The 15,188-nt window shown below is 42.1% G+C and overlaps 3 protein-coding genes across 4 annotated transcripts; 1 reads left to right on the top strand and 2 right to left on the bottom strand.

Annotated features, from left to right (window-relative positions):
- Window positions 1-1,418: 1,418 nt before the first annotated feature.
- Window positions 1,419-6,665, bottom strand: LOC6035792. 2 transcript variants are annotated; one of them, XM_038262788.1, is made up of 5 exons: window positions 6,528-6,665; window positions 4,659-4,912; window positions 3,836-4,600; window positions 2,287-2,307; window positions 1,419-2,138 (listed from the first exon to the last, which is right to left on the bottom strand). In XM_038262788.1, exons 2-5 carry the CDS (start codon window positions 4,908-4,910, stop codon window positions 1,683-1,685), a joined length of 1,494 nt encoding a protein of 497 aa, XP_038118716.1. In that variant the 5' UTR covers window positions 4,911-4,912; window positions 6,528-6,665; the 3' UTR covers window positions 1,419-1,682. The 2 variants fall into 2 exon arrangements, with proteins under 2 accessions (XP_038118716.1, XP_001845915.2); XM_001845863.2 differs by lacking the exon at window positions 2,287-2,307 and having other exon boundaries at window positions 1,421-2,138.
- Window positions 6,666-6,743: 78 nt separating this feature from the next.
- On the top strand, window positions 6,744-8,813 carry LOC6035794 (golgin-84). The gene is made up of 4 exons (XM_001845864.2): window positions 6,744-7,999; window positions 8,062-8,236; window positions 8,291-8,366; window positions 8,427-8,813. The coding sequence occupies exons 1-4, from the start codon at window positions 6,858-6,860 to the stop codon at window positions 8,645-8,647; spliced, it is 1,614 nt and encodes a 537-aa protein (XP_001845916.2). The 5' UTR covers window positions 6,744-6,857; the 3' UTR covers window positions 8,648-8,813.
- Window positions 8,814-12,594: 3,781 nt separating this feature from the next.
- LOC6035791 (GDNF-inducible zinc finger protein 1) lies at window positions 12,595-14,903 on the bottom strand. The gene is made up of 3 exons (XM_001845867.2): window positions 14,717-14,903; window positions 14,508-14,634; window positions 12,595-14,391 (listed from the first exon to the last, which is right to left on the bottom strand). The coding sequence occupies exons 1-3, from the start codon at window positions 14,809-14,811 to the stop codon at window positions 13,174-13,176; spliced, it is 1,440 nt and encodes a 479-aa protein (XP_001845919.2). The 5' UTR covers window positions 14,812-14,903; the 3' UTR covers window positions 12,595-13,173.
- Window positions 14,904-15,188: the final 285 nt, after the last annotated feature.

Here is a 15,188-nt window from a genome sequence, read left to right as displayed (position 1 = left end):
CGCACGTAGATAACTCTATTTCAAAAGGGAAAACGGAAATGTTTTGGCGTCTTGCACGATTTTCCATTATTTCATTAAATGTTTGTTCCGTGACAGTTTTCGTCTGACAGCCGAAGACTGCGGTTGTTTTCGTTGTTGTTGCTTTTTACTTTCGGGAGTTGCGTTTTTAAAACCCTCGTAGGGGAAATATACCGTTTCTCAGCCTATTTTTATTATCGGCCTATCAGCACTTTGATCATGATTTACAGCTCTCATAGAGTGTTTTTGACTGTTCCAAAGTAATAAATAGCACTAATAAAAGTGTGCAAGTAACTCTTGTTGATGTATATGATTTAACCCTCTCACGCCCATGGTTACTCCAGAGCACCAAAACTTTGAACTCAAATATCTCGGAACTGACACAACTTTTCATGATGCTTTAAGTTGCAGGTGTTCATGTAGAATGTATACTAACATCTCCCCAAATTTCATCAAATTTGGTTAAGCACAAGCAAAGTTACAGTGTGAAATGTAAACAAAAATGGGCCAATTTTAGGGAAATAAATAAGACCTGTTTTCGAAAGCCTGTAAAAATACCAAACACAAAATTTTATGAAACAAAAATGTTTTGCTATCATTTGAACCTTGGACAAGAACCCTGTGAATAACATTGTGAGTTTGGACAGGTTTTAAGTGTTTTTCAACCTTTTTCATTTGGTGCACCAGAGCACCACCTAGGCATATGAGCAACTAAATATTCAGGAACTCTTTTTTCTAAATTACAGAAAAAGCTTATTTTTATCAAAACAAAAGTTTATAAACGTTTTGACTATTCATAAACAAGACAAAACATTGTTATTAGACCGATAATTTTATTATTTTCCTCATTTTCATGAAAATGGTTGTTTGTGGGTTTTGAATGAGCCAATCAAAGAAACCTGAAAATGCAGAGATTTAAGAATTTGTAGTTAATACTTCAGAAATATGGTCTAACAGCAAAGAATAAGTAGTTTTTAACACATTTCGTAGCGTTTTCAAACAAATGAACCAATAGATTTGAAGAAAACGAGATTTTGTGGTTTAAAAAAAGTTGCTCATCTTCCTGATGGTGCTCTGGTGCACCACTTCAAATTCTACTTTTTTGCCCCAATTCGATGTTTGTGGGTCAAAGTAAAGTATTTCCTGCATTATTGTACCAAAATTAAGCCATTTACTATTTTTACGATAAGCAAACAGCTCTGGGCGTTAGAGGGTTAATAACGGAAAACTGCAAAAGTGATGAGAATTGGTCAAACGACTTAGACCGATTAAAATGGGTAAATTTCTCCTATCAACATCCTGATTGCTTGTGAAAGTGAGTTGGGGTTTCTCATTAATTCTTCAATAAGATTTCGGGCAGTGGGGTTTTTTTAAATTTAATCATTTATTAGTACATTTTAGAGTCAAAACAACCAATGCACCATGGGTTTCCTATGTTAATAGGACCTTTTGAAAAAGTAAGCAGGAATTGTTCACATTACGGCTGAAATGTGACAAATCAAGATCTTTCAAATATTGAATAAACGCCGTTACGAACGATATAGTATGTTGCCTGCACTGGTACAGTGAAATTATGTTCTAAATTTAAATATAATGATCAGTTGCTTTGATTTCAACACAAAGTATTACGATATTCTGTAAATTATAAAACGACGCCACTCCAATTAGTCGAGGATTTCCGTGACCTCCGCAAACGACACGCGCCTGGCCGTCGAACCGTTCAGCAGGCTTTCCTCGTTATTCGTCGAGCAAACGTCACTGTACTGAACGCCGTCCGGCGTGAGCGAATCACTGTCGACGGAAATCGGACTCAGCTGCCGGCGCGCCGGTCGTGGCTGCGGCATCGCCTCCTCCTCCTCTTCGGCATCCGAGGACGCCACTTGCCGGCCCACCTCGTCCGTGGGCGACGCCACCGTCGTTGAGATGTTGTCCTGCTGTCCGTTCGTGTCCGGCAGGATGGACTGCTCGTCGGGAAGGATCGACACGTCGGCATCGTCCGGGGCGTTGTTGGCGGCATTGTTCACGTGCTCGGCACTGCGCAGATGGTCCGTCAGCTGGGACGCCTTCAGGTATTCCTTCTGGCAGACGTCACAGTTGAAGACGCGGCTCTGCTTGCGGTTCTGCGGGGGAAAAGGATGGTTTTAGAACAGGTGTGGTGTTAGGATATTTGGAAAATATATTTTAACATATTTTGCATTGAAAAATTATTGAAACTCAGGAAAAAATATTATGATTTGTAAATTTGTAGAATTGCATTTCAAAACTCACCAGTAAATCAACAAGCAAGTCCTATGAAAATAGGCAATTTCTATCAATATATTTCTATGCAATTTCAAGTTAAAATGTCAAACATTTCGTATAATTTTTTTTTTCTGTTAGAGAATACTAATTTTACCAAACTTTTAAAGTAACATTATAATCTACTACGAATTCGCAATTCGCAATTTTCAGTGTAAGAACGGGCCTTGACCGATCTTATGCACCAGGTTCCCAACGAACACGCACTGCCCTTACACCTACATCTTACCCTTGCTCTGAGTCAGTACGAGCAGCACGCTAGAACACGCTTTGAGTGTTCGTGCCAGGCATGCACACCTTCTTTTCCGGTTACGCATTTTAACTCGGCCGGGGGTGGTACATTACGTAGGGTTTGATGTAAGTATAAGCGCCTAACCATTTATAGTGTGCCTATCAACTTTCATTAAAGCAAAAACTGTTATATTTTAGTTTGAATTCAAAAACTAATTGTTATTATACTGTGTATTGTTTTCTCCTGAAATCTTTCCTAGTGTTGAGTCGTGTTTATCTGTTGCTATTTCTTTTGTCGCGGTGTTTTGTTACATTTTTGGTAATAAGCATTTTAGAAAAGTTTTTCAAAAGTGCAATAGTAATATTTGTGTTAATCCTTTAATCATTCCATAAATTGAGTAAGGGCTCGAACCTCACTTGCTTAAGAAAAAGGTGAAGTTTCAAAACAATAGACAGTGAAGGAAATATACTATGTAAAGAATCAATAATAAAAGAAAGATAGTAATTTATGAAGTAGATAAAGAAATTAACAATAGTTAATAAATAGAGGTAACAAACAAGCTTAGATTGTATTGAGGGCAATTTACAGGGAAGATGAGAAATTATTCAAATAGATAAATAAAGAAAAGGCACATGATAAACAAAATTGACGTCGCTGCCAAATTAAGGGAAAGCGTTGAGAAATAAGAGAATCAAATAAGTAAAATCGAAATCAAATGGAGGATAGTAAACAGAAGCCGTTTTAGAAAATCAGTGAAACAAAATAAACAGAAAATAGCTGTTAGCTGAAATGGAAAGAGGAGAAACCCCGTTCTGCGATGCTCAGGTACATCCACAGCAGTTGACTCAACATACTGCGAATCAAAACAATACCGTCTACAATCACAAATTACTTCCCTTTCCCACATTGACGCGCCCCTTTCTTCTAGCCGTCTCGACTCTGACCCTCGCTGGTCAAAGGTTTACGATCCGTTTCCACAGGCCACCAGCTAGGTCATCATGAAAACCAAGCCAACGTGGAGGTAAGAAAATAGGACACTTGCAAGGAACCAGAGCTATACTGTCCTGATCAAGAATGATCTAACAGGACTACGGACGTAGTCAGTGACGCTCCTTCCAGGATGTTCCTCGCCTAAGCGTCAACTGAAGAGGTATTAACAGTATCATTCGCCCTTGGCCTGCAACATTATAATCTACTACGAATGTTTAAAAAAAGTATTTTTGTACTGTCAATTCAAATTTAATTAAAATTGTCCAACAAAAACAAAATATCTAAATGCAAACTTACATTCTCATGAGCCGCCGTGTGTCGCGCCAGGTTCTTCATATTGCTGAACGACTGCATACAGAGCGAGCAGGAAATGGCCAAAACCTTAGCCTCCGGCACTGGTTCAAAATGCTGCTTTCTCTTCTTCGGTGGAACCGCAATCTCAACCGGTTTGGCCTTCGCCTTTTTGGCCAACGCCGGCGGCGTTTTCTCCGACTTCGACGTCTTCGGCTTGGCGATTTTAATTTTCAACGGCTTGACCGACTTCCTGCCGGGTGTGGCCAACTGCTTCGGACTCTTGGTGGGCTGCGTCGGGGGAAACGACTTCATCGCGGCCTTCGTCTGCGTTTTGGCGACCTTTTTCTTGTACTTGTTGAGCAGAGTCTGCGGCATCGGGGTCAGACAAATGACCAGCTCGCGCGTGAAGCGGTTCGACAGCTTGGCGGCCTTGTGGCCACGCTTGGACGGCGAGTAAAGCTGGCTAAGCGCCACTTCGCCGTAGCTTTTGGAGCTGCCCCGTTGCTTCGTCGAGCTGGCAGCTTTGTTTTGCTTTGGCAACAAACTTGGGCTGATCTTGAGCTTCTCAACCTGGACAATCGGAACGGCACTCATCATCGTTGGCGTTGCTGCCGGGCGGACCTTTCTCGGGCTCAGGATAAGATTCAAGTTGTGCAGAACGTCGTTGTTCTTCCAGCAGAGCGTACGAAACTCGTGGCACTGATCCAACTGGCGCTTGCACTGGCCGCAGATCGATGTCGGGATGCCCTTTTCTTCGTTTTCGTGAATCTAAACAAAAAAAAAACAAAAACCAATAAACAATATTCAATAAGCCGAAAGAAATTACCTCCAATCCGGTGCACTGGAAAATCCTCTGGGAAAGTTCAATGTCCCCGGTGTAGGCAAAGATCGGTTCCATGTTCGTGTTCGAAAGCAGACACAGACGGCACAGCTTGTTTAGTGGGTAGCAATCGTCCAACGCGGGATGTACCTTCGGTTGCTGGAGGAGGCCACCTCCGCCACCATCACCAATCGTGGCCCGTTTCGAACCATCGGAAGAAGCCATTTTAGAGCTCAATTTAATCTTGCGTTTTGCCATCGCTGTAAAGAAATTATGTTAATTCAATTTAATTAGCGTTTGAATTTAACTGTTCTGCTCTAGGATGTTTCATTTGCAATTCAGAGATTTGGATAAATTTTCGACTTAGATTAGAACTGAGATCACTTCAAAAGCCTTTGCAGGAAGGGTACATATTTCTAAGTTTGAATGTTGCTCTTTTAGGGAAAACATTTTTTTTGTTTGCCTCTGTAAACAAAAGCTGGCCAAGTTGCGATTTTTTGTTTTACAATTCAAATAATAATTTCAATATAATTGACGTAGTCTTCCGTTAAACTGTGGGCTTCCACAGTCTTCTCTTCGGGGTGAAGGTTTCTTTTTCCTTCGAATGTCCTTGATCGTTGCAGTTGTCGTTTACAGAATTCTGTTGGGATGTGTTTATTTCGTGGTCATCTTAGCAGCTTCTTTTCTCAGTAGATCTATCTTCTTCTTCTGATAGCTGCTTTTTGCCATTCTTTACAACAGTCGTAAATCCGCCATTGTTTTCAATGCTTGAAGCAGTAGGCTTGTTCCCGTAGCCGCAGAATTGCAAAGATTCTGCAGCTTCTGCATCTAGCAAAAGTAACTTTTTTGCAGCGCATTCCCGTACTTTTAAGCATCTCTCTCTTTTGCAGTAGTTCTGCAAGAGAGCAAGAAAAGGGAAAGCGATATTTACATAAGAAGCTAACCAACAGAAGAGAGATGAAACTACCTGCAGAAAAATACGGGAACGGTTTTGCTGCAACTTCTACCACTCTCTTTGCAAAAGTTTTGCCTGAGAGAAAAGTAACTTTTGGTGTAGAAAAGTATGGGAACGGTCTGATGCCGATTTTGTGCAGAATTGCAGAATTCTGCGGTGCGGGAATAGACCTAATGACTCGGAATTCAACAACGGTCTGCGAAGCTCTTCGTTTCGTCGTCGTCGTTTGGCAAGTCCAGCGGGAGATCGATGGTGTTATCATCGACGTATATCAGGATCTTTATGTCTGGGTGCGTCTTGAATGCACATTTGAGATGGTTATTCGTTGCAATCTTACTGGCGACTCCGCCATCTCGATCAGCACGCAGTGGCGGATGTGGTGTAGCTGGATGCTCTTCAGGTCGGCGGAAGCACGACATCCAGTTTTGGGCGGTCCGGGAGGACGCTGAAGTCCACAACGAGAACGTTTTTGTGGACAACACTTATTTTTCAAAGTCTGCCACAACGCAAGTATTGTTTAGCGAACACACGATGCACAGCAAAGAAACACGTCAGGTGCGCGCAAGATTTGATTTTCAACTTGGAGGAAAATAAATTTTGAGAAAAAAAAACCCTAGTTTGGCTTAAAATGAGCGGATTTGTTGACATCCCGCAGGAAGTGCTGAAGGTTCTCGTTGCCCTTTCGATGTTTGCGTCGTTGGTGGCGACACTGGCCGGCTTGTGTAGATCGTCGGTCGGGTACCACGGGCCCAGGTTGAGCACCATCTTGAGAAGCTTGTTCTGCTTTACCTGAAGCCGTTTACGGTGCGATTTGGCGTTGTCGTCCCAGACCACGGAAGCGTAAACATTGGCCAGATAATGCATTTGACCACCAGCGACTTATATTATGTTGATTTGTTTGCAAAGCTATCTGCTCTCACCTGTGTTTTTTTCAAGTAAAAACTCGAAAAATAATGTGATTTGCTGGGGAAAATTTTAACTTTCTTAAACTTATTTTTTTAGAAGCGTTTCTTTCGGAGGTGGCCGCCAACTGTCAATAAATTGCAACAAAAACAAAAAACGAGATGTACGTTTGGAGAAAGATACCCACTTTGTCGCTTTGCGACGCGACCCTACAAATTAAATGAGCAGTTTCTCCCAATCGTGTACCGTTTGCTGACGTTTGAAAAAGAAGAACCCGAGTTTGTTTACTAATCGGTTTTGTAAAATAAATTCCAGTTTTCGATGTAATTTTCAGTTTTAAGCGAAAAATGTCCTGGCTGCAGGACCTGGCCGGAAAGGCCGAGAACATCCTGACCAAAATCGACAAGAATGCCGCAACCGTGCTGCAGAACCCGGCCCGGCCGGAAAATGGTGATGTGGAAGCTCTGGAACCGCTCGTAGAGGTCACAACCTCGCCTAGTCCACGGATGGATTACGGGGGAATCGTCTCGACGCCAGTGGCCAAACTACCCACCGCGGAATCCCGTCCGTCGTCATCGAGGTCACTTCGGTTGTCGGCGGGAAATAGAGTAATCGCGGAGAACTCTCCGTCGGAACGACGGACTTCCTCCCGCGCCAGTTCAGTTAGCTCAAAGCGGGAGGGGACCGTTATAGAGGTGGGACCAGGCGAAGTTGAGGTGGAGGAATTTCCGTCGGTTGAGAAAGAACTTGCGACGACTAAAATCGTTTTAGCTGAGATCAAGTCGGAACGAGACGAGTTGAAAGTCGAACTGGACAGTGTCCAGTCCATGCTTTCGAGCGCCGAGTGTGAGGCCAGTTTGAGGGAGCTGGAGAGCCGGTATCAAAGCCTGGTCGACGAGCGAAACGAGCTTTACATTAAACTAATGGCCACGGAAGAATCCAACGCGAAATATATCAAATCGATTTCCGAGCTGGAGTCGATCGTTTCGAAGCACATCCAAAACGAGCAGGAGATTGGCCAAAAGTTGGAGATGGCACAAATGGAAACGACGAACGCTACGGCCGAGCTGCAGCAGTACCGGATAAGGGCCCACGCAACTCTTCAGTTGAAGGAGAAGATGATCGAACAGCTAAAAGAAACAACGTCCCAGGATGGTTTCGAAGGCGAAAAAGGCAATTCCGAGCGATTGATGCTGATGGAGCTGGAGCAACTGAAAAATGATCGTCACAGCATGCAGGAGGAAATTGCTGGCTTGAACGAAAAGTACGAGCAAGGCAAAAAGTTCTGGCAAACGATGGAGCAAACGCTCCGGTCGAGTGCGTTCGAACTGGAAAGTCGCGTTGCTGAACTCCAGCAAAAGTTGAGCCTCGAATCGACCAAAGCGCTGCAGCTGCAGGACAATCTAAATATCAAACAAAAGGAGCTGCAATCCGCCCGAGAGGAAGTGACCAAACAAAGGACATTGTTATCCGTTCAGATGCACGAAAAGTACGTCGTCATTAGAACCATTCAAATAAACCGTTTAAACAAAACAATTATTTCCTCTCCAGGGAATCTGAAATCACCAAGCTGAAGGCAAAAATGCACTCCCGCCCGTCCAACTCGTCCGCGGACCTAGAGCTGCGACTAAACTCGCTGACGCAATCGCTGGTGCAGAAACAAACCACGCTGGAATCCACCACGGCCGAACGGAATGCGCTCCGGCTGCAATTGGAGAAATTAGATGTAAGTGAAGCAAACCATTTCTTTTTAAAAACTTCTAATTCAACCACCTCGCAGACCCAATACCGGAGCACGGTGACGCAAATCCGCCAGCAGAGGGTGCCCTACCTAAGCTTGAACGAAACGGACGATGGTGAGCTGCACCCAGTTTGATCCCCCCAAAAAACAATGACTAACACCTCAAAATTCCCAGCTAAATCGCAGGTGCCAAACTTTATGGTGGAAAATCCGTTCGACAGTCGGGTGTCGAGGCGCGTCAAGCGTGCCTACTCCTCGCTGGACTCGATCGGCGTGCGGTTGGGCGTCTTTATGCGTCGCTATCCGCTGGTGCGGATTCTGGTTATCGTGTACGTGGCCGTGCTGCATCTGTGGGTCATGTTTGTGCTGCTTTCGTCCACGCCGGCGGCGCAATAATATTGTGCATACAAATGTTAATCAATTTATTTGTGTTAAGAGAATATCGAAAATATTATATTTTGTTTCTTAAAACGCTTAAAACTGGTGAAAATAATCGTCAAAATGTGATGTCTTTTAAATTTGCATGTCAACGGTAGATAAATATTATTCCAAGAAAACAAAACAAAACCCCCTTTTTGCAATTCCGTTGATTGACGCGCCTACTTTTCCTCATGAAATGTAATTGTGAGCTATAATATGAATAATAGCACTGTTTTCAGTGCTTTAATGAATATTATAGCACCATTTTGGTTTTTGATCCTTAGTTTGACGACAAATAGTAATCGTTTTTTGGGAAATACAGTTTCAGTGGAAAATTAATTGCATTTTAATTACTTGCTATTTGGTTAACACCAACAGGCACTTTATGCCCAAATGGTGAGCTCAAAACTAAGTGCATGTACACAAATTATCCAATTCAGATTGCGGCCAGTCCACTAAAAACGTCAATTTCCGTAATTTTCATATGTGATATTAAAAATCGTGAAATTTGACACCAATATTGCCCATATTCATACGGTGTCGCCAATGTTCGCTCAACGGAACATCTCCGGAGGAATACGGACCAATTGATACGGGTTGTGGCCAGTCCAATGAAAATGTCCATCATCAATGTCCAGTTCCGTGGAACCATAAAAAGTCCATTTTTTTTTAATCTTGATTCTTCTTTCACTTCAAGTAGATTTGAAATATTTGTGCGCGCTACTAGCGGGCGACTAAAGGCTAGTACGCTGATCGGATGAAAGGGGTCAAGAAATGGCTTTACGAACAGCAGAACAAAGGAGAGGGAGTGATTTCTTGGGGCTTTTCTTCACCCTCTCTGGCTTGCTTTAGCTGCCGCTGCTGCCCATTTGATTTTTTTCTTGACCGGTTTCTTCCGAAGTGCGTATACCGCTTAAACTTGGTCACCCGCTGCTTTATGAGCGACCGGTGTGGGGAAGAGTGATGGTGGAGCGCTTCCAAATCCTTACTGCGCGCGCCCGGTGGAGATGGTCTTACAGCGGCTTTCGTAACTATAGGCCGATGAAATGGATCCCGCCAGGGGAGTCGACGGAGCGCAAACCGGATGAATCTTCGCTGGCACACTCTCAATCCGCACCGTACTTGATGGGAAATCTCAAGAGATCCAAGAGATAACCCCTGGCTAGGCAAAAATAAGTTACTGTGCCAATTTGGAGCCAAATCGGTTAAGGTTTAGGGGTCGCTAATGATCGTTGAAGTTTGTATGGGCGAATTCGCAAAAATGTATGGCGTCGTCATCCATAACGTATGTATTATGTATGTCACGTTGGCTCTGACCCCCCCCCCCTCGAAAATTACCCACTCCATCTTGATTTTTTAATACAATTTTGCATGATTTATAAAAAGGACTACAGTACTTGTTCGGTAACTGGGCTGAGAACGTAGCCCAGTCACCGAATGCTGCTCGCTAACTGGGCTGAACATAAAACAACGAGGGGACCACCGATGCATAATATTTTCCAGATGAAATATAAAAATAAAAGTTACTCAAATTTATCTACAATGCTTACTTTTCATATTTCTTTAATTGTAACTTGAAATTAAACAAAAGTTTGAAAAAAGTTTTTTTTATTTATTGAATATGATTTTTGCATCCATTCATCCCTCGGTCATTTTGGTTTGTTTTGGTTTTTTGACGTTTGTTTGCTTTTTAACTGGGCTACGGCCCAGTTATCGAGCGCCCAGTTACCGAACAACTACTGTATTTTTCGAGGTATTTTTAAAATTCGGAGTTAAATCGAAAATGTTTATAACTTTTAAAGGTTATGTTTAGTTTTTTTTACTTTGTTGAATTTTCTATTGATACAAATCACTTTTTTTTGCAAATCTGATAGGGTTTGAAACATGGGAAAAATAAAAAAAAATCGAAAAACATGGCAGTAGAGCACGGGTATGAATCTTCAAGCAATTTCAATATGGCGACTTGTATCAGAAGAAAGTCAGGCATTTTCGCTAGTTTTCACTGTTCTGTGTTCTGCGTGCACGTCCGCAAATATCGACCACACACATACTAACACTAAGCGCCACCAAGAGGCAAAAGGTAGTTACGAATATTTTTGGCACTTTTGTTAATAAATATGCGGTTTTGCAAACACAAATAACAAAACCAACTTTTAAGTGTAGTTCGACTATCAAACTTGTAATTCGTTGCTGATTTGTTAGGATTTTTTTTAAAATAAAAAGTTTTTTACAGCACCCCTTTTGGGCGGACATTTCTGATGTCACCATTTGCTTCCTTGGATTAGCCATGGATATATTTGTTACTTTTTTGTCAAATAAATAAAATAAATTGCGAAAATGACCATTCTGATTTCAATTCAATGTTTTTTTTGTAACAAATAAATTCCAGGTCTCATTTTGAAAAAATGTCTGCATTGTTTCAACAAAAACTTTACTTTGTTTCAACGAAAATCTGATTTGAACGCACTTTCTGTCAAATTTTGATCAACAAAATTGAGGGAAGATTCAACAAAAAAATAGCTTTGAAACAACAAAATATCTCGATTTGAAACAACAAAATGCGAGAGTTGATTCAGTCCAATAATTTTGTTGATTATATTCAACAAAATATTTTGTTGAATCAAGCCTCGTACAGGCTGATTCTACAAAACATTTTTCTGCGTGTAATTTCACAGTGTAATAAACAGGGCAGCTACCACCACGCGGCGCCACCGTTTTGATTGAGAAAATGATACAGGTTTTTCAGACGAGTTTTAATCCCGTGAGTAGAGGTAGAGGTATATCTGAGAACCGTTTTCATAAAAAATGTATAAATAACACGTAAATGCTTATAAATTTGAATAGATTTATCAGACTTTAAATATTTTGGGCTCTTTGGAAAGGTTTTTTGATTACCCTTCCAAAAGTTTGTTTACATCGTAAGAAAAAAGTGTTCCGAATTTGTGGATTTCAAGGGTCAATGTTTTCAAGGGTCAATGCTTTCACATGAAGGTAACAGAAAATCATTATGTTAAATTATCGATTTTCTATGATTTGTTGAACATTGGCCGATCTGTAAACTGTTCCAAATATGAGGGATGACTGTAAAAAAAAAAAAAAAAAAAAAAAAACTCTTGAATAATTCTGTAATCCAGGTTTTTAAGCGAAGATGGCGTTCGAATGTTGAACGCCCGAAATGTCAAAATCGCGCAAGAGCACCAACATTAGAAAAAAAAATGCGGCTGTCATGCCATGGCACACTTTTTTCGTAATGTTGGTACCACTGCGTGATTTTGACAATCCGGGCGTTCACCATTCGAACGCCATTTTCGCTTAAAAAGCTGGATATTCTGTACAATTTCACATCATTGCAACTAGTTGCATAATAGTAGTTTATGCAACAAGTTGCAAAAAGAGGGTTTTTTCAGCACGAGTCGTACATACGAAGAGTGCTGAAAAAATCAAGTTTTGCAACGAGTTACATACAACATTTTTTGCAATTCCAAAAAACACACACTGAGTGAAATTTTAAGTCAAATTTTCATGTATTTTGTCAATAAATCGTTTCAATCAAAAAAATGTTGAAAAGTGTTACTTTTCGAAACAAGTGCTGAAAAATTCAACTTTTCAGCACCCATTTGAGTGCTGAAAAGTAGAACTTTTCAGCATTTTTTTTGAAAAGTGTTGCTATTCGATTCTGTTATTTTTGGTACATAAAAGTAGGCTATTTCGTCGTTCAAGAATGACAGGAAAAGTAAATAGTTTCACGACGGAATTGCAAAAACTCTATTTCAATGCATATTCTACAGAACTTTATCCATGAATGCATTGTTCTTAAGTATAGTGTATTGACATTTGCCTCAGATCAGTAGGGTGATTACTCCGAAAAAACTTGGGACATGCATTTGTGAAAAATGCGTTCATTAACCGTAAAAAAGTCCACCTTTTTACTTCTACTTGCATTTATTTCTATGTATCTCCGTAAACATTTATTATATTTTTAGAACTCTTTTAAACCTATTTTTGCTAATAATAAAGAAAATACAGCATCGAATGATCGTTTTGGAAGAGCGCTCCTATGTTAATTGCACAGTTCTTGCTTACTTTTTCAAAAGGTCCTATGTACATAGGAAACCCATGGCGCATTAGTTTGTTCTGAAAAAAATAATCAAGAGTTTAATTTTTATAAAAGTGAAATATATATAATAAAGCAATGCTGAAGTACATCAACAACAGACGGAACAATTACCAGACAATGGCAAGGTAAACAAAAAATATAATTTAACAATTATGATTGCAGAAATGCGCGCTTATGCTAATACTTTTGTGCTTAATGGTTACACCTTACAATTCACACATTAGCTATAAATCTTCTCTTACGTTAGTTAGAAATGCACGTGTTCGAATAAAGTGAACCTTTTGATTCATATTTGGTAAGCTGATCTTCCTTCGACAGACTACCTTCCGCCGCCCTTTGGCTGGCGCGTTTGAAATTTGATCTTCAACACAACCGTCGCAGGCTGTCACGTAAGATCGACGATTTCGATGGGCGGTTCAATGATCGTAATGTCGTCCGGCACGTTGTTAAGCGGCTGCAGCAGCTCGTCCAAGTCCATCGTTTCCAGCAGCAGGTCCAAATTGAGCGGCTCGAGTGCGACCTGACACGGCCGGACGTCGGTGTGCTTGGCCAGACTTTGACAATCGTCGAAGCGAAGATCGCAATAGTCACACTGATAGGTGATCAGCTCGTCGTAGCAGACGTTTGCGTACGGGTTGTAATCCTCGTCGAATGAGGATCGTGCCCGTTGGGAGGTGTCACTTTCATATCCGGCACTGACGGAATTGCGCCGACCCGACGACGATGGAATGCTTACGCAGGACGATCTACGGCGACGAGGGAAGACGGCCTCGCCGAGAGCTGCGCGGTGCATAATTGACCGGTGGTGTTGCTGGAGGCCTTGCTGGCTGGTGAACGTCCGTTGGCACAAATCGCACGAGATCGGACCGGTTGCGTGCTTCTCCTCGACGTGTTTGCGCAGCGTGGCGGTCGTGAAGAATGTTTTTGAGCAGGACTTGCAAGACAGTTCGTGCTTTCGGTCCGCGTGGTGGAGATCAATGTGCTGTCGGATTTGCAAGCGATACGGAAAGGACACGTAGCAGAACTCACATTGGAACTGATCGTCGGGTCCGGCCGGGTCTACCGTTGAAGATGCCGACGTTCGACCGGTTCTTTCGTCCCGTGTTGTACTATTCAGACGATTCCGTGGAATAATCAGCAGCGGAACTCTGGCCTCGCTGCTTGCTTCTGCTCGTTTTCGTTTGAACGAATCATCCTGAGTGTCGGTATCGTACGCCACCTGCCGGAAGGGCATAACTTCGTCCACATCCTCGTTCGGATCGTCCTTTTCCTCGTCGCAATCGCTCCACGAGATGTCGCTCGCACTGGTCGACGATGATTCCCTACTGCTGCGAACCGACTTTCGGCGCGAGTTCAACCTTCGTCGTTTTGGCGGCGATTTTTTGTTTGACGTGCTCGGTGGCTGCGGTGCCGTACGAATGACCATCCGTAGCCCATTTCCGGACGAGCCGTTCGGTTCGACCGTTTTCTCATGACTCGCCAGCAAGTTTTGGATAATTTTATTGTTTCTCTGACACAACTCCAGGAACTGATAACTCTTGTAAATAGTTGACTTGCAAGTCATACAGATATTCGATGGTCCAACGGTCACGTTTTCATCGATCTAAAAAGAATAGAAAGAATCAATACAGATGCACCTACCCTACAAACTTATCACAAACGAAATTCTATTTGCCTAATCCGCATGTTTACAAACAAATTTCCCTCCCTCGTCCTTACCTCCACACCGGTGCAGGCAAATATCTTGTTGGCCAGCGTTTTATCGCCCGGATGGATAAAGATCGGTTCAATGTCCTCTGCACGCATCAAACACAGGCGGCAAATGTAGCGGAACTGAGAGGACGGCCTGCAAGCAAAGTCGTAAAATTCCAGCACTCAATCAAAAAGGGGCATAACGAAAAAAGCTAACTGGACTGGATTTAACTCACCCTGAACTGGTTTTCGGTGCTTCCTTTGGAAGGTTGCAACGGCAACATAGTTCCGACGTTGTTTTGACAGAATTTACTAGCATCGCTGAGGCCATCGTGGAGGAAAATTTGATTTTTCAGCAGTAAAAAAACATCAACGTTTTGCTGTTGTCACCGCCATTTTTCGATCCCGTTGAGATTTATGACGGTTCTGACACTGACAGTTCCAGTAAGCGGGAAGTGGTGCCAGATTAGAAAATTGGACACATTTCGTTGTTATGTGGGTTATCGCAAATTTAAAATGAGTTGGTTCTTTAAAACGTGTATTGAAACGGAGCAGTTAGTACACGGTAAAATGAAAATATTGAAAAGCAAACAAAATATTGTTTTACACCCACACTGAAAGCCCGACCATGGTATTGTCGCTCTGGCACTAAATAGAAACGAGCGATTTCCACTCTCGCCGCACTTTTTCTCTCCGCCTTTTTCTGTC

This window comes from Culex quinquefasciatus, chromosome 3, assembly GCF_015732765.1.
Source record: "Culex quinquefasciatus strain JHB chromosome 3, VPISU_Cqui_1.0_pri_paternal, whole genome shotgun sequence".
In the NCBI taxonomy this organism is placed as follows: domain Eukaryota; kingdom Metazoa; phylum Arthropoda; class Insecta; order Diptera; family Culicidae; genus Culex; species Culex quinquefasciatus.
Note: the sequence above shows the minus strand (reverse complement) of the source record. Positions and strands in the feature narration are given on the sequence as shown.